Raw genomic sequence first — 25,319 nt, 5'->3', positions numbered from 1 at the left:
TAGCAGCTAACAGGGGTGAGTGTAACTGGCTCCTTTGATTTTTGCCGATTCAATCATGTCAGCCATGGTAAGTTCTGTTCAAAAATCACTGCTAACAATGATAGCTATACATAGCCCCCAGCTTTTATAAGCTCAATCCTAGAGACACGCCAAGCAAAACACACCCACTAAGCAAAAGGGTTTATAGATAACCAGATGTCTGCATACAGACGCCACTACCATAAACAGGTCTTTACAATCTTATTAGCACTAGTGTACGTGAGGGTAGTAGGCAGACCCCCCACACGAAAGGGTCTCAAACAACACTCAGAGACATGCCCGACAAAACACCACCCCTACAAAGTAGGGATGCATTGCATACCATTGAAGCCCCTGCAGCCGAAATAGCTCAGTTGGGAGAGCTGCTAGATTGAAAATCTAAAGATCCCTTGGTTCAATCCGGGTTCCGCAACTCCATTTTTCTTTTTTTTTTGTATTTAGCCCATTTACCACTAAACATATACAACTCTTACAAAGTTTATCTGATACCCCCATTATCCACAAACACACACGGGGTTTGGGCCACATGGCCGCCCAGGGGTTTGACACCCAGTCACATGACTGTCACATGACACTACATCCAATATGGATGCCCAGGTTTGATTACCGTCACATGACTGTCACATGACTTTACATCCAATATGGCTGCCCAGGGGTTTGACACCAGTCACATGACTGTCACATGACTCACAAAAACAATAACAATAACAAACAACACGGGTGACAAACTAATGGCTAATTTGCATAAAAAGGAGGCGCATTATGACGTGATTTTATGACGTTTCAGGGGGCGGGGCTTATTTTGACAGAAAGTTCAGGATAAGGACTACTATCTTATCACAGCCGGTGGTTTTAGGTCTTCACCTTGTAAACACCCTTTGTAAAACCCTTGTGACATCAATATCATTAGCATATGCTTTTACTGAAATCAATTACGTGAATCAAGCTGTATTTTTAAAATATATATTTACAATATTTTATAGGCCTAACCTATTAGCCTGGGTTTTCCCATGCTGCCTTACGCGTGCGATTTTATTCACGCTGCTAGGCAACCTGGATTCCATGGACTTTGTTTTCACTTCAACGAAGGAACCAATCACAGAATGGAGGGGGGACGATCAAGACGATGACGACACAATCAAGCTGTTATGAGCTATGTAAGACGATTTGATAGACATTCAGAGTCTCTAATAAACGGCTCTGGGAATTCGTAAACCATGTTTCAAATACGAAAAAATGAATGTGTAGTTTCCAGACCCCAGACCTGGTTAGTTGGCCAGGCTACTAACCTATGCTATGTGGTGTACAATTTAGCATTCACAGCGCAAAAAAAGAAAGTGCGTCCAAATTCACCCATTCTTCTCAGCTGAACTACTTGGGAAGTAGCCTACTCATCACACAGACATCATATGTATCACATCACATGAAAGAGTTTTTTCTCAGCTTTTAAATGATGTTAGCCGCTAGTTGCTGTTGTAAACAGTTCACAAAAAAGCAACTTTAATTGAATCATATTATTCTACATTCTGCGCCCATCTCCCTACCGATTCATCTCGGTGGAATACTTTACGAACTCTTCCCTCAACACAAGACAAACCATATATCAGAATAAACAGCAGACTGAACACAAAAGCATTCCCCTTATGCATGTATATTGATAACCCAATGTAACTGCCATGTTAAGTTGGTGCATCTTCATTATGTAGTGAGCTACTTTTGCAGTGTTTGTGTAACTTACAGTAGCTTGCTACATTTAACTGGGTGGTAGCTTCTCCGTAGTGAAGCTTCATTTATGGCAGAGTAACTGGTAGCTTAGCTCATTACATTTTCCAAGTAGCTTGCCTAACACTGGCAGCTTCCAAAACTAGTACATCGTGCTTGCAGTGGGTGTGTGTGGGGGGTTAATAAGATGATGCCGGTGAACGTATGCAGCCTCGGCCTGTCAGGACCGCCCCGTCTGATGCACCACTTGATTCAAGACAAAACAACAGTTTTAGAGAAATGTATTTTATAAGGAAAATATGAAATCCAATTAAAAAACAGCATTTTTTGGTTTAGTGTCTTATTCCTGATCGACACAATAAATAGAACAATTGAACAGGTGTAAAACGATGTCTTCCCTGCTAAAAAAACCCCCGCTAGAAACCAGCTAGTGGTTTTTGCTGGTGTGGCTGGTTGGGACACCAGCTGGATATGCTGGCGTGAACATCTGAGGAAGCTGGTCGTGCAGCAGTGAGGGGTTGGGTGCCTTGCTTGAGGGCACTTCAGCCGTGCCTACTGGTCGGGGTTCGAATCAAATTTATTTTCTTAAATATATATACACAATATATACATATACACATTCTTTAAAAATATATACATCTACATATACACATTCTTTAAAAATATATACATATACACATTCTTTTAAAACAAGAACTTGGGGGAATCCACAGGGGATTCTTTGATGGCTGAATCTATGAAGTCTTCATAGGCCGTTGGTTCCATTGTTTGTCTGTTCATGATCTGAAGAAATAAACGAGCAGAACAGTTACATTTTTGCTACTGACAGAAATTAGAGGAAAATGTGAAATATGCAACAGGTGGAGTTCAGAAATGACCAAAATACCAATAAAATGTTTTATGTCAAAGAATAAAATGAAAGAAAGAATTTCATTAATATCAAACAAAATGGCAACACTACAATTCTCACATCTGTGACATCACCTCAGAAACCTCAATAAGATCACCTGTTTGATTCTTGAAATGTATTTTGTATTATTCTTCAAATTACAGGCTACTACACTAGGAACTGTATGCAGTTACCCAATCAAAATTAGCATTCTGTTTGTTGCTACATTTTAACACAAGGTGAATCATTTTACCTCGAGCAGTACCATACTTCCTGCATCACTGACACAAGCTGAGGGTTCAGATCATGATTTTTTACTGCATTAAAATAAAATATAAGTATAAGTATGTATACTCTTTTGATCCCGTGAGGGAAATTTGGTCTCTGCATTTATCCCAATCCGTGAATTAGTGAAACACACTCAGCACACAGTGAACACACAGTGAGGTGAAGCACACACACTAATCCGCGGCGCAGTGAGCTGCCTGCAACAACAGCAGCTCGGGGGAGCAGTGAAGGGTTAGGTGCCTTGCTCAAGGGCACTTCAGCCGTGCCTACTGGTCGGGGTTCGAACCGGCAACCCTCCGGTCACAAGTCCAAAGCGCTAACCAGTAGGCCACGGCTGCCCCCAAAGGCTGATGTGGTTGATGGGACTTGTTTGAAGAAGCATCCAGAATTTGAGAGCTCTCTTTTGCACGTTGATGGCCGACATGCATTGGTTGGTGTTTTCTTTTGATTTTTAAGATGAGTCGGCAGAATTTTACATGCAGGGTCTCTAAGTCTGACGTCACAGGTGTTTACTAGCACAATTAGCCAGTTTGCGCCACTTGTAAACCTTTAGATCAGATTCAACTTCTGTCATTGTTATTAACATGATGCTTGGATTGCTGCTGTCAAGTCAGATGGTTGGATACCAACAAGCAACTCAACAATTTGCAGCACCCATTTGTAATAGGGTTGTCATTACCTACACAGTAAAGCTTATTTTTATACAGTCCTCATATTGTAATCAAATAAAACTCGCCGATGCAGTCATAATCAAGCCAAGGTAAGGGTACTAAATCACATGCTCTAGGGCGGTGCTGCCTGTATTTCTGACACCTGAGGGGTATTTCACAAAGGCAGAATTAAGACATCCAAGATAAGTGATAAAGCGAGGTTTGACATAGCGTTGTCTGGTCATCCTAGCTCAACTCGTTTGACTAATGCCAATCCAGGATGAGTAGGAGCGACTATGTCAAGCCAGGTGTAAGTAATTCAGGATGTGTACGCGTTCTCGTTTCTGCTCCAAAGTGCCCACGGTTGGAATAAAAAAGACGCGGAAAATAGCGTCATTCACACAAAGTGAACAACGGCTTTTGACATAGACTAACAATTAAGTAAAGTTGTCCTTTTGAATGGGGAATCATGGCTATTTCTGTAAAACAGCAGGAGTAGGCGTAGACCAACTGAATGCAATTTACGATGCACCGCGAAAGTGCTTCCTTTGTCTCGAACGCAACGTCAATAAGAAAGCTTTGCCACTGCAAAGATGCACATATATGACATACCAATATTAATATTGTAGTTGAAAATACCTTCGAAAACTTGCCCCTCCACTTCCAATCAACTACAGTAGGCCCTATAGGCTGTTCATCAAACGTCTATCAATAAAATAAGCAAACAATGAGTACCTATAACCTATGTTAATAATTATAAGGCTATCACAATTAAAATAATAACCATATGGTAGTAGGCAGACAATCGGTTTTGTTTTGCGAGCAAATACATTTAGCAAATAGTTTATAAATGGAATAAAGCTCCTTAAAAAATAGCATGGAGGTCTGATGTGAATGACAGCTAGCTGAACCAATAAGACGACATAATTACCATTAGAATCAACTTGCTAATTAACCAGCTTGGCTGTTAGCCTGGTCGGGACCAGGCTAGGTGCAGAGAATAAATCCCCATGGTAACTTATGTGCCATCTCTTTGGTGAAACCAAGTCAAGGCTAAATTCATCCAGGATAACCTAAAAATCCCAGCTTAATCCCTTATCTAGGTTTTGTGAAATACCCCTCTGGGCTTATTTTGGAATATCATAATATTTGTCTTTTTTAGATCTACTTTCAGGATTCAGTATTGCTCTAGGTGCTGCTGTAGCCCCTATGCAGTGGGAGACATCAGCACCAGGGGCCTCATGTACAAAATTGTTGCGCAACAACTTTATCTACAACACAGTATTAGATTAGGTGACCGGAATTGGCTGATCTTCACGTATATAAGTATACGTATATTGATCCTGTGAGGGAAATTTGGACTCTGCATTTATCCCAATCCGTGAATTAGTGAAACACACTCAGCACACAGTGAACACAGTGAGGTGAACCACACACTAATCCCGACGCAGTGAGCTGCCTGCATCAACAGTGGCGCTCGGGGAGCAGTGAGGGGTTAGGTGCCTTGCTCAAGGGCACTTCAGCCGTGCCTACTGGTCGGGGTTCGAACCGGCAACCCTCCGGTTAGAAGTCCGAAGTGCTTAAACTTATACTTAGAACTTATACATGTATACTTTATATACACACCAATTCTGCATGGAAATATATTTGTATTAATGTATTTTGGCAAGTATATTTTAAACTACTACAACACAATTCCCTGATATCCCATGCCCCAAATATGATAAAATTCCCTGACTTTCCATATCTGGAATAGACTTAATCAAAATTATATGATATTCCTGAAATGCCATGACCCGTGGGAATCCTGTACAAATCTAGGCATGCACCCATCAACAAACCATAGTAAAAATTATTTTGAACTTGACACGTATAAGGTATTGATGAAACTTAGAGAATATTTAAAATCATGCCCCCAGAGTGCAGCACTGTAGCTGCCCCATGAACATGCCCCCAGAGTGTAGCACTGTAGCTGCCTGGCTGCTATACAGTAGCTGTTGGCTGCAGCAGCTCAAGCTAGGTGGCACAAAGAGTTTTAATGTTTTATTTCGTACAACAGTACTTGGTGGCACAAAGAGTTTTAATGTTTTATTTCGTACAACAGTACTTGGTGGTTTAACAAAAAAGAAAACCCACTTACTGCCCACTTCTGCCATGACGTTGCGTCTCAGTCTCACAGAGATTTCTCCCTCCTGCAGATCACTCACTGTGCCGCTCCTCTCGATCACATGACCATTCTTATACAGGTAGACGCGGGCTTCTTCATTGTTCCACTTGATCTTCATGTTATCAGCGCTCGTTTCAGGAAAGGGCTGAGAGAGTAGCTCTGTGAAAGTGATTATATATTTAGAGAGTATTTACTTTGCTGGAACTTAGATTTACCCACATATCCTGCATCATTCATAATGTGATTTCTGATGGACTCTGCATTGTTGTAGGTGATAAATGCCTTGTTAAGGCAATATTAACAGGTACAGTTAACTGCTGAAAACGTTTGGTTGAAAATGACCAATACCAGAGTCAGCAGGGTGAACCAGATAGATAGATACTGTATTGATCCCCAAGGGGAAATTGAAGGTCAACCAACGTCCCCTTGAGCACTCTTACAATCATCATTATAAAACTGAATAACACGCCATCACCCTCACTGACTGGGAATTTAAACAGTTTCTGTGGGTTCTCTTAGCTTCATCCCTTTCTGAAGATTCAGCCTAAAGTCAGTCAGCTACTCCATCTCCAGCTTACCTTGGGACATGCCAGATATCACACGGCTTTGACATCCTGTAAGAAAAGAGAATAAAGGGTTAACCCAAATGTAGAGATCATTTATAGATTGATGATGATATACACTCCACACTGTGCTGCCTTGTTTAGCTAATAATCATTTAGAGATTGATGATGATATACACTCCACACTGTGCTGCCTTGTTTAGCTAATAATCATTTAGAGATTGATGATGATATACACTCCACACTGTGCTGCCTTGTTTAGCTAATAATCATTTAGAGATTGATGATATACACTCCACACTGTGCTGCCTTGTTTAGCTAATAATCATTTAGAGATTGATGATGATATACACTCCACACTGTTCTGCCTTGTTTAGCTAATAATCATTTATAGATTGATGATGATATACACTCCACACTGTGCTGCCTTGTTTAGCTAATAATCATTTAGAGATTGATGATGATATACACTCCACACTGTGCTGCCTTGTTTAGCTAATAATCATTTAGAGATTGATGATGATATACACTCCACACTGTGCTGCCTTGTTTAGCTAATAATCATTTAGAGATTGATGATGATACACTCCACACTGTTCTGCCTTGTTTAGCTAATAATCATTTCACTTCTATGATGCCTGTGGAACTTGCAGCATATTGATCAATATTTTGAGGACATTCAGTTGCGCTGCGACATTAGCAGCTAAATCTCATCAAAGTTCCTTTATTAGCTCTCTCAAGGGAGAAATAAGTATCCTGTGAGGGAAATTAGGTCTCTGCATTTATCCCAATCTGTGAATTAGTGAAACACACTCAGCACACAGTGAACACACAGTGAGGTGAAGCACACACTAATCCCGGCGCAGTGAGCTACAACAGCGGCGCTCGGGGAGCAGTGAGGGGTTAGGTGCCTTGCTCAAGGGCACTTCAGCTGCGGCCCACTGGTCGGGGTTCAAACCGGCAACCCTCTGGTTACAAGTCCGAAGTCCTAACCAGTGGGCCACGGTGTGCACTCACACACTTCTTACATGCACAATAAATAGCACCCAGTCCCAGTCTGCAGTCAATAGTAGCTTTACATGCACAGTTCATCTATAATACTGAAAAAAAATGTAGGCATGTCAGAATTACAGTTATGTCGCTTACATAATGTAGCCTATAGTGATTTTTTGTCCCGCAGCTGACATCTTTGAATTTCCCCCAGGGATCTATCTATCTATCTATCTATCTATCTATCTATCTATCTATCTATCTGGAGCGTTATTAACCGGTTCGGGAACTTTATTGTTATGTTCTAACCGGTTTAGGAACGTCAATTTTAGGGTTGAACCGATAACCAGAAACGTTAATATACTGTTTCTGTTCAGAACGAACCAATTGGGAAATAAGTTCAAAGCCCTGTTCATTTTAAATGAATGGCAAATATTATGGATGAGTGTAGGAAACCGAAAGAAAATGGCGCAAATACAAACTTCAGATCCACTATGAAATCCATAAAGAGATGCTCCACATGTCTAATTCTAAAACATGCAAAGCAAGACAGTCTTTCTTCTCAAATATCATCAGTAGAAGTACAAATCACTTTTGTGTGCTATTTTCAACTGTGGAGAAGTTAACAAACCTCAGGCATGTTTTGTCTTAAAGTTTGAAATATATTTTTGAATTGCTCATCTTACCAACCCTTATCTGTCACTGACCCATACGGCTGTTCAATTGCAATAACAGCAGAATTCACCACCCCTCTTATTACGATTAAAATTCTAATCGGATCAGCAGTTTTATTCCGTTCAAGGTGTTTATATGTGTCATTTTTATTCCAATTCTAATGGGATTAAAAGTGGCCATGTTCCCACCTTGTGATTCTCACTACTTACCAATTATAATTAGTAGAATGAGTATTAACAGCCCAAATGGAGCCATTATCCAATAATAGTGCCTCGTATGATCAAACTGGGGTCCTGAAAAAACAAACACAAAATATGGCTTTTACCATTTGTTTCATTTTAAAAAGGTCAACCTGGGACTACGTACATTTACATTTACTTATTTGGCAGACACGTTTATCCAAAGCAACTTACAGCAATATTGGCCCGAATATAAGACAACCCTGAATATAAGACGACCCACCTTTTCAGCACAATTTTTTGTGAGGAAATTGGAGGAAATGGATAAAATAGCCTAAACAGAAACAGCTTTTTGTAGACCAAATGTTGTTTGATTTTTTAATGCTGGTGATGAAACAATGAATTCATTTATAGGCCGTTTAACACCATTTAAATTAAATCATGAGATCAATTTCATTCATGCATTGGTCAAATTTAAATGAAATAAACACATAACTACATTAATGAATGACTTGGTATTTTTATAATGCCATAAAGGTGCAATTGGTAGCATTTCTACCAATTATGAATGAAAAGAACCATAGCCTCAATAACTTTCAATAACTGCATCAACAAAAGGCCTAGACGTCTAACTGTACAGTCTTGAAACAAACGGTTTCAACAACACTGACAGATGTTGGTATCGCAAAAAAAAACGTTTGATCAGCATTGCCCATCAGACCCAGGGGGTGTGAATGAGTTTTACTTAAATTGATCACATAGCCAACCGCTGAAAAGCCAATTAGCTTCTCCAAGTCTGATGGGCACGACTTCTCCGACGCAATTACAGTCCACTAAACCAATGCCCTGTGAGGTAGGATTCAAAGCTGGAATGTGCTTTGCCTGAAATTGCCCATGTTTGAGAGTATGGATAGTAGGATTACATTACATTACATTACATTTGGCTGATGCTTTTTTAACCAAAGCGACTAACAACATGGTAAACAGTAAGTTTTAGAACAATTCTCACAATTTTAGGACAGTTTAAAAAAAACACATTAGAGTACAGTAAGAATAAGTGCGTCGGTGAGTGCTGTATTTTAACAGTTACTTTAACGGCTGGTGAGTGCTAGGATCAGTAAGACTTGTTGTAAGTGTTGCTATGAGAGTAGATGTTCTCTAAAGAGCTGGGTCTTCAGGAGTTTTTTGAAAGTGGAAAAGGATGTCCTCGCCCTTGTAGGAACTGGCAGTGTGTTCCACCAACGAGGAACAACAGATGAAAAAGTTTGGATTGGCTTGAGCGCATTACTGGTGGTAGAGCCTAGGCGTCGTTAGTCAGAGGGGCGCCAGCGGTCTGGAGGTAGTGTAAGTCTGTATGAGGGGCATTCAAGTAGGTGGGGAGCAGAACCGGAGACTACTTTGTGGGCAAGCGTTAGAGACTTGAATTTGATCTTGGGCAGCCATAGGTAGCCAGTGTAGCTGGATGAGCAGCGGGGTAACATGTGCCCCTTTTGGGTTGGTTGTAGACCAGGCGCCAGCTGGCGTTCTGGATCATCTGAAGTGGTTTCACTATGCGCAGGCTGGGGAGACCCGTCAGGGAGGGCATTACAGTAGTCAGTGTCGTGAGATGACTATTGCCTGAACCAGAAGTTGGGTAGCATCTTGAGTCAAGTAAGTCCTGATTTTCCGTATGTTGTAGAGTGCGAAACGGCATGACCGGGCAACTGAGGCAACATGATCTGAGAAGTTTAGTTGGTTGTCGAGAACAACTCCTAGATTTCTTACAGTCCTGAATAAGTTGAAACAGACAGGGAGTCAAATTTGATGTTGATGTCGTGGTGTATGGTAGGTTTAGCTGGGATGACCAGCAGTTCAGTCTTTGAGAGGTTCAGCTGGAGGTGGTGTGCCTTCATCCATGTAGCTATGTCTGAAAAGGCAATCTGAGATCCGTGCTGAAACCAGGGGTCGTCAGGTGGAAAGGACAGATAGAGCTGGGTGTCGTCTGCATAGCAGTGGTATGAGAAGCCGTGCGAACAGGATAATCTGTCCCAAGGAGGTGGTGTAGATAGCAAAGAGAAGGGGGCCCAGCACTGAGCCCTGGGGGACCCCTGTGGTGAGATGGTGAGGTGCAGATAGCTGACCAAGCCATGATACGTTAAACGAGCGTCCTGTGAGGTAGGATTCAAACCAGGAGAGAGCAGAACCGGAGATTCCCATGTCATCGAGTATAGAGAGAAGGATACGGTGATTAACCGTGTCAAAGGCAGCCGATAAGTCAAGCAGAATGAGTACTGATGACCGAGCGGTCGCCCTGGCTTCTTTTAAGGCTTCTGTTACAGACAGCAGAGCCGTTTCGGTAGAGTGGCCGCTTTTGAACCCAGACTGATTTGGATCCAGAAGGTTGTTCTGTGAAAGGAAGTCAGAGACCTGTTTGGAGACTGCTCGTTCAATGCCTTTGGATAGGAAAGGCAGTAGTGAGACAGGGCGGTAGTTCTCGACGAGCAGGGGTTGAGAGAAGTTTTCTTAAATAACGGTTGTTACCCGCCATTTGAACGCTGTTGGAAATGTGCCAGAGGTTAGCGAGGCATTGATCACATGTGTGATAGCTGGAGCGATGGTCGGGCTGATGGACTGAAGTAGGCTCGTAGGTATAGGGTCCAGTGAGCATGTGGTAGGACGGCTGCATGTCAGGAGTCTGGACACTTCACTCTCGGAGAGAGGCGTGAATGCTGAAAAAGATGTTCCAGCAGTCCCTAGAGGTTGTAGGAGTGCGGTATCTGAGTTAGATGTGTTGAGTGGGCATGCTGAGAATTGACTGCTGATTGCCGCCACTTTGTTTGTAAAAAAATGAGGCGAGGGTATCTGCAGTAAGGCTGGATGGAGGAGGAGAGGCAGCTGAGGTTGAAAAGTTTTCGAGTGTCTGTAGCATGTTGATTTTGTCATTGTAGAAAGCAGTCTTAGCAGCAGTGATGCTGGCTGAGAAGGAGGTCAGGAGTGTCTGGTAGTTTTTGGAGGTCGTCAGCTAGTTTGGATTTGTGCCATTTCCGAGTCAGTGGCTTCATTAACCTCCAGAGAGGAGAAGGTGTTGAGTGGAGGTAGACGGGAGGCAACCACAGAGGAGAAGTGCGTTGGAGACAGGTTCGGGATGCTGCGGCAGAAGCGTGACCATCGGCTGAGGAGCGGAGGCTGTTCTGTCAGGCTGATGTTGAACTGGATGAAGAAGTGGTCAGAAAGATGGAGAAGGCGTCCACCATGAGGGTGTCTGTGCTGCAGTTCAGTGAAAGATCAAGTCAAAATCTTTGCCAGCTTTGTGAGTCGGTGGGCTTTGAACCAGTTCGAGGTCAAAAGAGTGGACCAGGGCCAAAAGTCCGCTGAGCCTGGGGCATCTAAGTGGATGTTCATATCACCGAGAACAAGAAGCGGACAGTCATGCTCAGGGATGGAGGATAGCAGAGTGTCAAGTTCGTCAATAAAGTCGCCCTAGTTGGCCTGGAGGCGGTAGATGACCAGCACATAGAGTTTTGCTGGGGGCGTCACTGTGATGGCATGGAATTGAATGAGACATATTTGTTTGAAGGCAGTAGCGGGGTGAATTTCCATTTGTTGGAGATCAGCAGGCCCGTCCGCCTCCTCGTCCAGATAAGGCGAGGGGTGTGGGATAGTGTAAGGTTAGTGGAGAGTGCAGCCGGGGTGGCAGTGTTCTCTGGTTTGATCAAGTCTCAGTGTGAGCAAGGAGTTCAATGAAGGTGGTTGGCATAGCCAGCTATGAAGTCCGTTTTGTTGACTGCGGACAGTTCCACAAGCCATGGAGAAGGAGGTTTCTGTAGGTAAGGACAGTTTTAAGTTGCTGGAGGTGAAGGGGATTTCTGCCCCTTTGGCATGATGCGTTTTTCTGCGATGGCGGTGATAACAGATATGGTGGAGCGGCACATTTTGCCTTTAATGTCGGTGCCTGTGCTCGGTGAACTTGCACAGGTAAACTTGCTGTCTTGACCGCGTCCGTCTTAACTGAGGCTGGCTGAACCGAGGGGCACGCTTATGCTGGCAACTTCAGCAGCCGCCACTAATTTTATGCTGCTAGGAATTGCATGCAGCTGTCCTCCTGTCTCACTAATGATGCATCAGCGTAGGCCGCCCTCTGGCGTTCATACAGCTTAGATTGTTCAAAGGGTGTTAATTACTGTCAACTGAAAGTCCGCTCGCTCACACCGACCGAAACTCACAGTTTCAAGTAGCCTCCTCCCTCAGCTGTTCCCAAACGCCAAAAGGATGCAGTGAACTAAAATGGAACTTACGATCAGGCCAAAGGCAACTGCCACTGCTGCAATCAGCACAATAGCCCCATCTTGAGGTACCTTGAACTACGAAAAAAAACAAAAACAAATTTAGGCTATGTCCACTCTATAGTGTTTTTGTTTGAATCCTAACTTCTGTTACGATTCACCTGTCCACATTAGACCATTGTATCCGAGCTCCTGAAACAGAATGATTGTTCATTTTAAGCCGGAGCCAAGCGGTTTCGTATTAGTGTTGACGATTGAATCACGGAACCATCTGAAACCGATGACCCACAAGTCTGTGTTCGTTGATTTGTTGTGCTTATATCACGTGACAATGGCCATATGTTTCATAAGTAAACCTTCCTCTCCATGACTACAGTCACAGTCAGTGAATGGTAAGGAAACTTGCAACTTACTTCAAAGACATACTGTACCTGTATGTGACAAATAAATCCCTCTTGATCATTAGAAGCACTGTTCTAAAATGTCCACCAGTGTTTGTTCACTTAGCAGACAAAGCCTGCTAAAATGCTAATGGCAATTCCTATAGGTTAGGAGCTGTCTATTGCACCCAGGCAGTAACTTGGCAGACATTTCCCATTTTCTCCCAGTTTGCAGATTTTGTTTATATATATCCCGTGTTGTGATTTTCAAGAGAATTCTGAACTTTAATTTTGAAGATTTTATTATTTATCTTTAGCTGGAAAAGTTAACTGTGTTGATGAATGAATGTGTTGCCTCGATTTTTATACTTATTTTAAAGTCTTCCAGTTCCACTTCCACTTCCAGGCTCTCTTCCAAGGAACAGATAAGTTTCAAGTTTTTTATGGGGAGGTAAAACTTCAAAGCTATGTAAACATTTAATTGAAAAACCAAGACAGAGGGCCTTCCAAAATGTAATTATTTGTTATTGGGCTGCAAATTGTTTGCTAGTTTCAATCTCCTGAAACAGACTGTTGCTGTGCAGAGGCGTCACTTGCTGCACTGATTCAAAACTCCCCATCATGTATCTTCTCCAGCCCAGTAGTAAGTGCAACGCTTAGGATTTGGATACAATTTAGGCAAACGTTCCATTTCTCTGATCTTTCCAGTCAGTCCTGTTTGTACTAATCAACGTTTTCCGGCTGCTAAAAGAGATGACACTTTCAAACAGTGGGACATTACTACATGTTCACATTTTTTCATAAATAACGTCTTTCCCTGTTTCATCTTCAGGTTCATCATTTTATTCAAACACACGCATGGCTTTCTGATATTATGTTTCTAAAATACTCTTTTTAATTTTTTTTTTCTTGTTTGCCCCCCCCTCCCCTTTTTGTTTTGTTTCTTTGTTTCCTTTCCTTAGCACAAGGGTTTGAATAGTGGAATGGTGACACAAGACACCAATAGAATGGTGTCTTGTTATAAATCGACAATGTAATGCTGCATTGTATATTGTACATTCTTTAAAACAATACAAATATATATATATTTTTTAAAACTTGAATTTAGTTTATTGAATTAAATTTTAACTATACATCTACTGCAATGCTTAATATTATTCTAAATGTTGTAAATCACTTAAAAGAATTTGCTGAGTACCAGCATAACAGATACTCACGTGGGACTTCTACCCGCGTTTCTCTGGTCTGTCCTGGGCTTGTCACTCTGCAGAGGAAGTTGCTGCCGTCACTCTGCTCCACAGTGACTGAGCTCTTCACTCTGAGCCCCTCAGGGAACCTTTGGATACATGGGGGATCAACTGGGAGACTCCGGCCCTCACTGTCCACCCACTCCACCTGGGGCTCAGAAGACCAGCCTGAGGATTCACACTGCAGACGCGCACTGCCGTTCCCCAGACCCTCAGCAGAGATGACCGGAGTGGAGCCCACAGCTGGAGAAGAAACCATCAAATGAGTTGCAGTGAGTATAGAGGCCAAAATGAGTAGAAGGGACAGAGTGATTGATATGACTTTAAGACTCTTGTTGGGTTACGTCACTGATCAACATTTTTTAACCATTCTTTTTCATTTTATAGAAATTTAGTTTAGTTGCAAAAGTGCTAAATTTGTATGTAAACTAGAAATCTAGACGCACCCTAGCGGCAGCAAATGTAATTGGCTAGTCTAGCAACACTCCTTGTTGGCTTGCGAGCTGGAAAAATGAAACTTCGATTGGGCCAATCACATTGTGTATAGAGACGTTAGGTGGGCTTAACATAATGGTTGATGGCAGAGTTGCAACTGTTTGGCTTGAATTCCCTGCTACTTGAAAACAAGGAAGATGGATGTTGCTGTTGGCGAACAGCGTGGCACGAGTTAAGCTTTATTTTAAGTTGGCAAAAGTTTGAACTAGCCAACTAGCTCCGCTGGTGGTAAAACGCATGGGACTCATGAGTTGTTCTGCAAAGAAAATCATTGTATGGGAAAACTTGATTAAAAAAAAAGTGGAGATGATATTAACGCCTCAGTAAAATCGATCAAGCTCAGTGGAGATCATATCTTTGCTCTTCTGGAGGCAACAGTTCTAGAAACAAATTTGGTTTTGGGCATTTTCAGGGTTTTGTGTGATTTTACAAAGGGGGGAAACAATTTTGATCTTAACAATAAAAGTACTTTCAATGACCTATGTACATTTATGTCTATTTTCAAAAACTTTCTAGAAATTATTTTTTATTTTTTTTATCTTTTCCTTGAAATTATTTTTTCAAATTCACAAATTGTCAAGGATTTCAAAGACCTGTAGGAACCTAAAGAAACCATATTTACATGTGATCTGGCCCCAAGCTCATTTAAGATGGACCAAGCCAAAGTGGAAAACTGTCCCATTGGACCAATCAAAATTGTATTTCTGTTAGGAAATCATGGACTCATGGGCCGTACAATGTTGCCACTGGTCATAAAAATACTCTCTCTCACACTGGTGACCAAGCTGGTACCCCACACCCTGATGCATACTCTCTTCAGAAGAAATGAAGTCCTTAGGGCATTGCATGCCATTGACCCTAGGAGCACCACTTGAGCGGACAAGTTAGACCCTTTTCTCCTGAAGTTATCTGTTCCTCTCATAACAGAGCAACTAACCCATATTTTTAACCTTGCTATCACTTCTGGCACGATCCCTCAAGTCTGGAAAATGGCCTATGTAACCCCTTTACACAAAAGTGGTGACAAGGATAATTTAAATAATTAAATCGCCCAATTTACAAATTACCCTGGTTAGCAAAATAACTGGAATCCTTAGTAAACAGCCAACTGAAATCATTTCTTAGAAGACATTCACTATTAAATCCCTGCCAATCTGGCAAAGCAAAACACAACACAATCTCAACTGCTACCTTGGTCACAAATAATATAATATCTGCCCTTGACAGTAGTACAGTTTGTAGATTTGTCAAAAGCATTCAATACCGTCGGTCATACTTTATTTAGCATCTGGTTTCAAAACTATTTCTCAGATTTCAATGTGTTAAATCAGTGATGTAAAGTCTGACTTTCTATAAGAAAGGGTGTCCCTCAAGGCTCTGTTTTAGGTCCGGTCCTTTTTACCATTTACATTAATGAAATAGCTTCCTCTCTGAAAAGTTGTCATGTCCATCTCTATGCCGATGATACCATAATATACTGTATTGCTGACTCCATCTGTAAGGGTCCGGTGCCATGTGCTCCTTTGTTTGTTCCCCATGTGCTTTATGTTACCTACCTGTCACCTGTCTTTGTCTCCGCCCCATCTCCTTATTTGGTCTGTGCTTCCTGTCTTGTTAGTTTTCCCTCCGTTTCTGTTCCCACACCTGTTCCCCGTTATTGTCTTGTTGGTCTCGTCCAGTCCTCTGTCTTTCTGCTAATTAGTCGGTTAGTTTAATATTGGTTTCCACCGGTCTCTTGTTTTACCTTGATCATTGTCCACCTGTGCCCTGTTACCCATGTGTATGTAAACCCTCTGTCTCCTCTCCGTCTTTGTCGGTTATTAGTCTTATTGTGATGTTGTTTCGTGGTTTGCTGTAGTGTGCCTTCGTATTAAAGATTCCTGTTTTCACTAAGTGTACCTCGATCTCAACTTTCCCTGCGCCTCGTCCAGTTCTCCATACTGCAAACGTGACACCATCAAACTTGCCATGAAAAATCTGCAACAATCCTTTACTGCTCTACAGGAAGCCCTGACTGATTTTAAATTAGTTTTAAATGACAAAAATTGTTTTATGTTGTTCTCCAGAGCCAGAAGAACTGACCCAAATGACTTGCGTCTTTTTACTCTTAATGGTCATGATATTGAACAGGTCTCTGAATATAAGTATCTGGGAAGTTGTCTTTCCATATTAACTATCTCACTAAACAGCTGAGGCTAAAGATTGGTCTTCTGTACAGAAACAAATCAAGCCTCTCCATGTCTTGCAGAAAAAGGATTGTTGAAGCCGTTTTTATGCCCGTGCTGGATTATGGGGATGTAATCTATAGGAACGCTGCCCCATCCTCCCTTAAAGCTCTAGACACAGTCTATCACTCTGCTATCAGGTTTGTGGCGGGGGCCAAATTTAATACACACCACTGTATCTTTTATGACAGTATTGGTTGGGCATCTGTGGCCTACTGGTTAGCGCTTCGGACTTGTAACCGGAGAGTTGCCAGTTCGAACCCCCACTAGTAGGCACGGCTGAAGTGCCCTTGAGCAAGGCACCTAACCCTTCACTGCTCCCCGAGTGCCGCTGTTGTAGCAGGCAGCTCACTGCGCCAAATTTCCCTTACGGGATCAAAAGAGTATACTTATATCTATACTTAACAGAAAGACGGTCCAGACACTGGATACTGTTCATTTACAAATCCCTTATTGGGGAACTTTTACATATCTTCTCTGTTAAACTGGCACTCAGGTCCTCATCTGACTCGGTCCAATAACTATCTTCAGCTTAAAGTTCCCAGTGTTCATTCTGAGTTGGGAAAGTCAGCTTTTTGTTTTGATGCCCCCACCACTTGGAACTCAATTCAACACACATTTAAACTAAATCATTTAGCTTCTTATGGTCAATTCAAATAATTAGTAACAAGCCTCCCTGTCCCAGTCTGTAGCTGTTTTACCTGATTGTCTGTATTTTATTTGATCTATTCTTATTTTATTTGATCCATTTTAAGGCTGTGATCTCAGTGGTTGCTGTTATTATATTATTGTTTCATGTTGTATCTCGGCTACACTGAAAATGAGGGCTGCCCTCAATTGTAGACCCGAGAAGGAAAAAAAAGGCTTAAATGAATGAATAGCAGACAAAAATGGTTTATTTCACTTTCTATGGGAAAAGACGAACGACTGTGGGACCAGTTGATATAAAGAAAGAATTATCTGCACATTATAATAGGTTATTACACGGCTCATTATAATGCTGCATAATGTTCCATTTACTTAAATGGGCCTTCTTAGCCTGGAAAATCCAGACCCTGGTAATAAAGAAAGATTAAGGGTCTGGCCACGAATAATGAAAATGGCCCAACTTGAGGGACGGCACCAAGCATGCATTTGAAAATCTCACTGCATGCAATTGGATAACACTATGACCAATGTTTACTGACTGATTCGTTGCAGCGCTGTCATCATATGCTTAGCTCGCCTCATAGCCCGCCTATATCAGATACACCGATGTGATTGGTTCCTCGCGATGCAAGGGGTAAAAGTAACATGCATCATTACTCATTGCCAGAGTGTCTCGCAGAGACAATTCAAATTGTGCTTTTCGCGAGAACTCCAGGGTAGGGCCTCAGCCTCAACGTTCAGTGATCTGATATTTCTCGACAACAGACCATTGCTAAATATAACAGACCGCTGTCAAGGAAAACAGGTTTTGTGTTTCTTATTTACGTCCTTCATATCACTCCGCAAGTAGTCCGGTCACTTCTTGCGATGGAACTAAAAAGTGAAAGCTAGCGCTTCTTCTCTAATGTGTTCACCTGCCAGGCCTCACTTCCTGTCTCCATATATAGGAGTTCCTGGTGGTGTCATAAAGCCAGTAAAAGTGCCAGCAGGGGGAGATAAATTTCAATAAATTAAACTTAAGCTTAAATTGGCCCTAACATACCGGCCCCTAATTGTGAGCCAACATGGAGAACAATTATCAAAAGGAAGGAGCCAATTAAAGTTCAAAGTCTAATATCCAGATACATTAGTCTAAATTTAAGTAAAGTTATTTTGGTGCAAGTCTCAATAGACTCATTTTATTTGTGATCTTCTGCTTCCATAAGTAGGCATAGTTTGCTCACTGGCCTTTCAAGGATGTTCGCTTTGGTCTTCACTAAAACACTTCGCACTAGACCTTTTGATCCAGGTAGAGATTTGACCACTCTGCCCAGCTGCCAGGAGTTCCTAGGGGCAGTTTCATCCACAATCACAACCAGGTCTCCGGTGGTTTAGTTTCTCCTGGGTCTGTTCCATTTGATTCTCTCCTGCATGAGAGGTCAGTATTCCTTTACCCATCTCTGCCAGAAAAGGTCTGATATGTATTGAACTTGTCTCCATCTTCGCTGGGAGTACAAATCTCCTTTCTGGAAGAGTCCTGGTGGCATGACTGGTTTTGATTTCAACTGGAGAAGATGGTTCAGGGTAAGAGGTTCCAGATCGTTTGGGTCACTAGTCACTGTGGTGATGGGTCGGTCATTCATGATGGCCTCGACTTCACACAGTGCTGTTTGGAGAGCCTCGTCATCCAAGCGCTGCTCTTTCAGAATAGAATAAAGAATCTTTTTGACGAGACGAATCAACCTTTCCCATACTCCTCCATGATGTGCTCCTGAGGGGGGATTGAAAGTCCACTTCACTCCTTCCTTGAGTAGTGCATGTTGGATTTTGGAGTGATCAATTTCCTTCAAGGCCTCTTGTAACTCTCTGTTTGCACCAATGAAGTTATTGCCGCAATCGGATCTGATGCTTGACACAGGTCCTCTGCGGCAAATGAATCTGCGTAAAGCATTGATGCACGAGTCAGTGTTCAGGTAACTTGCCACTTCAAGGTGCACTGCACGGCAAACAAGACAGGTAAAGATCACCCCATAGCGTTTTACCTGCGACCGGCCCCGCTTTACCTCAATAGGCCCGAAGTAATCTACCCCCACATGGGTGAATGGTGGTTCATCTGGGGTTATGCGGTCCTGTGGCAAATCTGCCATCTTCTGCTGTTCCACCTTGGCTTGATATCTTCGGCAGAAGATGCACCCTTTTATGGTTTTCCTAGCCATGGCATGAGCCAAAATCTTTCTCGCAGTTTGGCTAGCATGCGACTTCGTCCTGAGTGGCCTACTTGCAGATGGATTTGCTGTAGGATCAGTCTCGAGATGTGAGTTCTTTGGAAGAATTACTGGGTTCTTCATTTCACTAGGTAAGGCTGTTTTTGTTGAGCCTACCTCAAGATACCCTGGTCCAGAGTTGGGTCCAGCTTGCGGAGAGTGCTTGTTTTGGCACATGGCTGCCCTCGCTTGAGTGAGTTAATCTCCTGCTGGAAAGCTTTTCTTTGTTCAAAGTGGATAATACAATCTTCCGCCTCCTGCAGGTCTTCTACAGTAAGTCCTACTTTTGCTTTGGACTTTAGGTCAGTCTGAGCGGTTCTAGTGACTATGTAGTTTCTGTTCTTGCAGAAGTGCCCAAAACTTCAGCATCCATGCTACAGCTCTTTTGAGTCTGTTCCAGTGCGAGTAGTACTCAATTAGCTTGCTTAGTGGGCTCTTCATTTCTACAAGCAGACTATTAACTATCATTTCTTTTTTCACCTCGGGATCAATCTTTTAGCGCATTTGGCCATTCAGTGTCTGGTTTAGCAAGAAACTCTGGTCCTTGGAAACATCTTTTGGACTTCAGGAAACCTTCAATGTTCAAACCACGTGAAACGTCATCAGCCGGATTTTCTTTAGAGACAATGTGCCACCACTGGTCTTTGTCTGAAAGTTCACAGATGTCTGAAATCCTACTGGCCACGAAGGTTTTGAATATTCTGTTCTCATTTCTTATGTATTTTAGCACAGATTCGCTGTCGGTCCAAAAGACTGAGGGCTCCAACTCCAATTCCAGTTCTGACCCCAGCAGTCGATCCATCTTGGCTGCAAGTGTTGCTGAGGCTAGCTCTAATCTTGGGATAGTTACTTGCTTCAGCGGTGTCACTCTGGATTTCCCCAGAACAAGTGTCACATGGATTTCACCTGCTCTGTTGGTCAGTTTTAGGTAGCTTACACTGCCGTAGCCATTTTCGCTTGCATCACAAAAGTGATGCATCTGCGCCTTTTCAACTTGGCCAAAGTTCTTGGGCTTTATGCATCTGTTGATTTGAACATTGGACAGTTGCTCCAGTTCAGCAAGCCACTTCTTCCAAGGTGTGAGGTAAGTCTCTGATATGCCATCATCCCATCCGCACTTCAGTTTGCAGAGGCCTTGGAGGATCTGCTTTGCTTTTAGGATGAATGGTGCCAGGAATCCTAAGGGATCATAAATAGAGCTGACGACTGATAGGATACCCCGACGTTTCAGGGGTCTGTCCTGGAGAGTGACACGAAAAATGAAGGTGTCCTTTTCAATATTCCATTGAACTCCTAGAGCTCTCTCTAGTGGCAGCTTCCCTCTGTCCAGATCCAGTTCTTTGATCTGCTTCGCCTTGTACTCATCGGGAATGGAAGCAAGCACAGAGCGGCTGTTGCAAATCCACGTGAGCTTGAATCAACCCCGCGAGCAGAGGTCTCTGAGGTCTTTGCAGAGGGAAATGGCCTGGTCTTCTGTTGCCACAGACTTAAGACAGTCATCGACATAAAAGTTGCGTTTGATGGTCCTGCTCACCTCTTCAGCATAGCCGTGACATTGGTCATCTGCAGTCTTGCGCAGTGCAAAGTTGGCACATGTTGGAGAGGATATTGCTCCGAATAGGTGGACGGTCATCCGATACTCCTCGAGGTTCCTTGATGTGTCGCCGTCTGGCCACCACAGGAATCTCAACAGGTCTCGGTCATCATCATGGACACAGACTTGGTGAAACATTCCTTCTATGTCTGCCATCATAGCAATGGGTTCTTGGCGGAACCTTAGCAGAACGGCGAGGAGAGGGTTAGCCAGGTCAGGTCCTTGAAGTAGTTTATCGTTGAGGGATGTTTGTTGGAATGTTGACGAACAAACGAATACCACTCTAAGGGTTTTCTTCCTTTTGTGATACACTGCATGATGTGGGATGTACCACACTTTTCCATTTTGCCTCTGAAGCCTGTCCTTTGGCACCATCTCGGCATAGCCTTTCCGGATGATGTCAGTCATGAAGTTCCTGTAATCCAGAGCATAAGTTGGATCTGATTTGAACTTTCTGATCAGGTTCAGGGCTCGTTGCTTGGCAACGTCATGGTTGTTCGGCATCATAATATCTCGGTCACGCAGTGGAAGTGACATATAGTAATGTCCGTTCTTGAGCATTACTAAGCTTTTGGCACTCTGCATGAACTTGAGGTCTTCAGCAGACATCTCTTTCTTTTCATCATATTTCCTCTCGGGAAAATCATGATTGTACTGCTGTACCAGTAGATCCTTCAACTCGCTCACAGAGATGTGGTTTGCAGTTAAAGTTGGCAATCTTGAAGACTCCTCAGCAGTGCAAGAGTTGAGTGGTCCATTGATCACCCATCCAAACACCGTCTTGACTGCATAAGGGCCACCGTCTTCGGCATTGATAATCTGCTATGGTTCAAGGGCTCTTGGGGTATTGGCTTCTATAAGATCAATGTCTGCATCAATCTGATTTAGCTTCACTTCTTTCAAGTATGGCCATATTGAGATGTCCTTCTGAGTTGCAGCGTTCTGTTTGGTCACTGGGATGGCATCTTGTGTGTAGACTTTAGGGAGTTCCAAAAAGGTGTTCCCATCCAGGTTGCCTACTTCCAGTCCAGAAAGCTCGTATCTTGAGACAGTCTTGATCTGCCCCATCGTCCGTAGGAGAATCTCAGTCTTACGGCCTCTAGCGTTTAACTGTCTTCTCAGTGTCTCCGTACAGAACGTCCCTGAACTTCCTGGATCCAGAAGTCAGCACAGCCTTGCTTCCCTTAGTGACTTTTACTTGCACCGGCACAATTGACCGAGCACAGTCTTTGCCTGCCCCGGTTACTTCACCAGCTTTGAGGGTGACATGACCGCTGTTGATGGAGGTCTCCTTCTGTTTTACTGGCTCAGTCGGCTTCACTTTGTCTAAATGCAAGATGGTGGGGTGCCTACCTTGACATTTCTCACAGGTCATCCTCCTCTTGCAGTCTTTACTCATGTGTACTCTCAGAAGACATCCAAAACAGAAGCCTTTGGTTTTCAGAAACTCTACTGTGGCCACATGTGGCTGTGTCTTCAACTTCTGGCAATCCTTCAGCTGATGTTTGCCTTCACAGAATGCACAGGAGTCAGAGATGTTTTGATATTTGAATGTTTGGTCTTTTGCACATGTTCTGATGTCGCAGTCATCAGTCAACACTGCTACTGTTGTAGCAAAGCTACTGCCCTTGCTCCTTATTGAGTTTGGCTGTTTGGAAATGGCTGCTGCTTGGTCTTGTTGAGGTCTTGAATGTCACCGAACAGAGGGTCCAGCAGGATCTTGGCCTGCTTCTCCATAAAGGCTACGAGGTTATGGAAACGGGCTCTGCGACCTGTTCTTTCCAGGATATCACATGCAGTCGATCTCCACTTCTCTCTCAGTTTGTAGGGCAGTTTGGTAATAATCAGTTTCATGTTGGAGGATAAATCCAGCTCTTCCATGATCTTTAGGTCTTGCATTGTGTTACAACAGCCTCTAAGATACAGTGCATATCTCTGTAGTTCCTTTCCATCGTCGGACTTGATATTTGTCCATTTCAGGGCCTTATCCATGTATGCCATTGTAACTTTCAGGTCATCTCCAAAGTTCTCCTGTAGGAGTCTTTTAGCTTCGCGGTATCCTCTTGATGGATCTACATGGAAGCAGCTTGACTCTGGATTTAATGCACCCTCTTGCTGCTCTGATACAGTCACTGGTTCAACAGACTCCTGATCTTCTGCAAGAAATTCCTGTTCATCTGAGTCATCTTGCTCTGCCATTAATTCCTCCCAATCCTGTACCTCTTCCAAGAAAATCTTCAAATGGTTTATACCATTCAACTTTGTCTATTTGTTTTTCCTGTTCAGGTAATACATTTTGCACAGCATCATGGGCATTCTTAAATTCTTCACAAACTGATTGGAAAATGAGAAAATGTTTCACAGCATCAATATCCTTTTCTTGCATTGTCCTTTTAATGTCATTCATTTTGCGTGTACATTTTGCTAATTTGCCTTTTCTGACTTTTTTCAGTTCCTTAATATGCTTGTCCATTTCAGCAGAATGAGTATCATCCATAGTGGCCATTAACATTTTTAGGCTTGAAGGACACGTTCAATAGGCCTTTAAATGCAGCGTGATTCACGCAATTTAAACAAACAATCAAAAGTTCCACTAATGAAACCCAAAACCGTATGCTATCAAATCAATTATTTCTAAATCAATGAACACTTATGTTTCATTCACGCTGGCATGCGTGAGCTTCAAAGTTTATATTTTAAAGTACAGCCAAGCACTTCACATGTAGCAGACGAGGTGACTAAAACACAATGTTACAACGTTGCAGTCTCAACGTTGAAATGTTTCAATTCAAAGCACGCTACACTGTATCAAACTTTCCCGACGTTTATCAAGCACTCAATCAAAGAGTCAACGTTATGCTTGTCCACATAAAACAATCACAGTTCGGGTGGTTTATCGCGTTACTCACGACCCGACGAAAGTTTTCACCATCAGCAGCTTTCTCCAATGCAGCAGGTGTCCTGATAACAGCGTTGAATGCGCGTGGTTTATCCTCCGGTGTCGGTAATCCAAGACGGAATGCTTTCCTAATCCTTGACGAAGTTTTTTGGGGGCCAAGCAGCGAAGCTGCGAAGGCCCCCATTGTGTTTCTATGATTTCTTATTGGGGGCCAAGCAGCGAAGCTGCGAAGGCACCCATTGTGTTTCTACCTTTTCTTATTGGGGCCAAGCAGCGAAGCTGCAAAGCACCATTGTGTTTCTACTGTTTCTTATTATTATTCCTCTGCCATTTGAAGTCTATGGCGGCCCATAGAACCGTCTGGTGAAAAGTTGTGAAATTTGGCACACTAATTGGGCTGAGTCCATGATTAATGTCACCCAGTTTCATGTCGGCAACTTAAAGCTCTAGCACCACCAACAGGCCAAAGTTGGGCGTCGTTCCGCGCCGCGTAACTTTTGACCTGTTGGTCCATTTTGAAAATGAGTACCGTTGGAATCCTTTTTGACCAAGCCGGGATTCAACGCACCCTATGACGTCATTTTCCGCCATGATGGATTTTCCGCCATTTTGGATTTCATCAAAATCACTTAAAGCGTATCCAGAGGTCACACATTTTGTCCGGGATCGACACAAACTTGACAGATATCATCTACAGACCATGCCTCATTAATGCATTGCTTTTGTCTTCAGAACTAAAACCGTTCGGCGTAACAGTTAATCGAAATTTTGCGGCGAATCCGCCAAACAGGAAGTGAGCTCATATCTCTGCAACCCATTCATCTATCATAACCAAACTTAGTCCATGGACTCAGGACCCAATCAGGGGGGAGCTCAAGAAATCTGGTGACCTCCTCTAGGGGCTGTAATTAAGAAACATGCCTTTTGGCCTGTAGCAGCAGTTGTGCTTTAAATTACAACACACTAGTGCTGTCTGATAATACTGTTGGAGTCCTTAGGGCCGACCCAAGCCGTTTTGTGATGTCATAAGTGAATTGATTGACGCCATATTGGATTTAATCAAAAACACATAAGTTTTTCCCATGAGGTCACAAATTTCATCTGTTCCTCACCAAAATTGGTAGAGACCATCTTCAGACCATGCCTGATGAGTGCATTGCTTTC

General features: G+C 42.8%; 1 protein-coding gene across 1 annotated transcript in view; it reads right to left on the bottom strand.

The window, feature by feature from the left end:
- Positions 1-2,415: 2,415 nt before the first annotated feature.
- Positions 2,416-25,319, bottom strand: part of LOC125292222 (butyrophilin-like protein 2) — a 45,307-nt gene continuing 22,403 nt past the window's right edge. The window contains exons 4-9 of the mRNA XM_048239428.1: positions 14,022-14,294; positions 12,437-12,502; positions 8,193-8,276; positions 6,334-6,369; positions 5,729-5,914; positions 2,416-2,544 (exon numbers count right to left, since the gene is read on the bottom strand). Coding sequence (XP_048095385.1) covers positions 2,507-2,544; positions 5,729-5,914; positions 6,334-6,369; positions 8,193-8,276; positions 12,437-12,502; positions 14,022-14,294 — 683 coding nt within the window. The 3' untranslated portion in view covers positions 2,416-2,506. The remainder of the gene's footprint in view (positions 2,545-5,728; positions 5,915-6,333; positions 6,370-8,192; positions 8,277-12,436; positions 12,503-14,021; positions 14,295-25,319) is intronic.

This window comes from Alosa alosa, chromosome 3 (assembly GCF_017589495.1).
Source record: "Alosa alosa isolate M-15738 ecotype Scorff River chromosome 3, AALO_Geno_1.1, whole genome shotgun sequence".
Taxonomy (NCBI): domain Eukaryota; kingdom Metazoa; phylum Chordata; class Actinopteri; order Clupeiformes; family Clupeidae; genus Alosa; species Alosa alosa.
The sequence above is the reverse complement of the archived record's forward strand: the minus strand, read 5'-3'. Positions and strand labels throughout refer to the sequence as shown.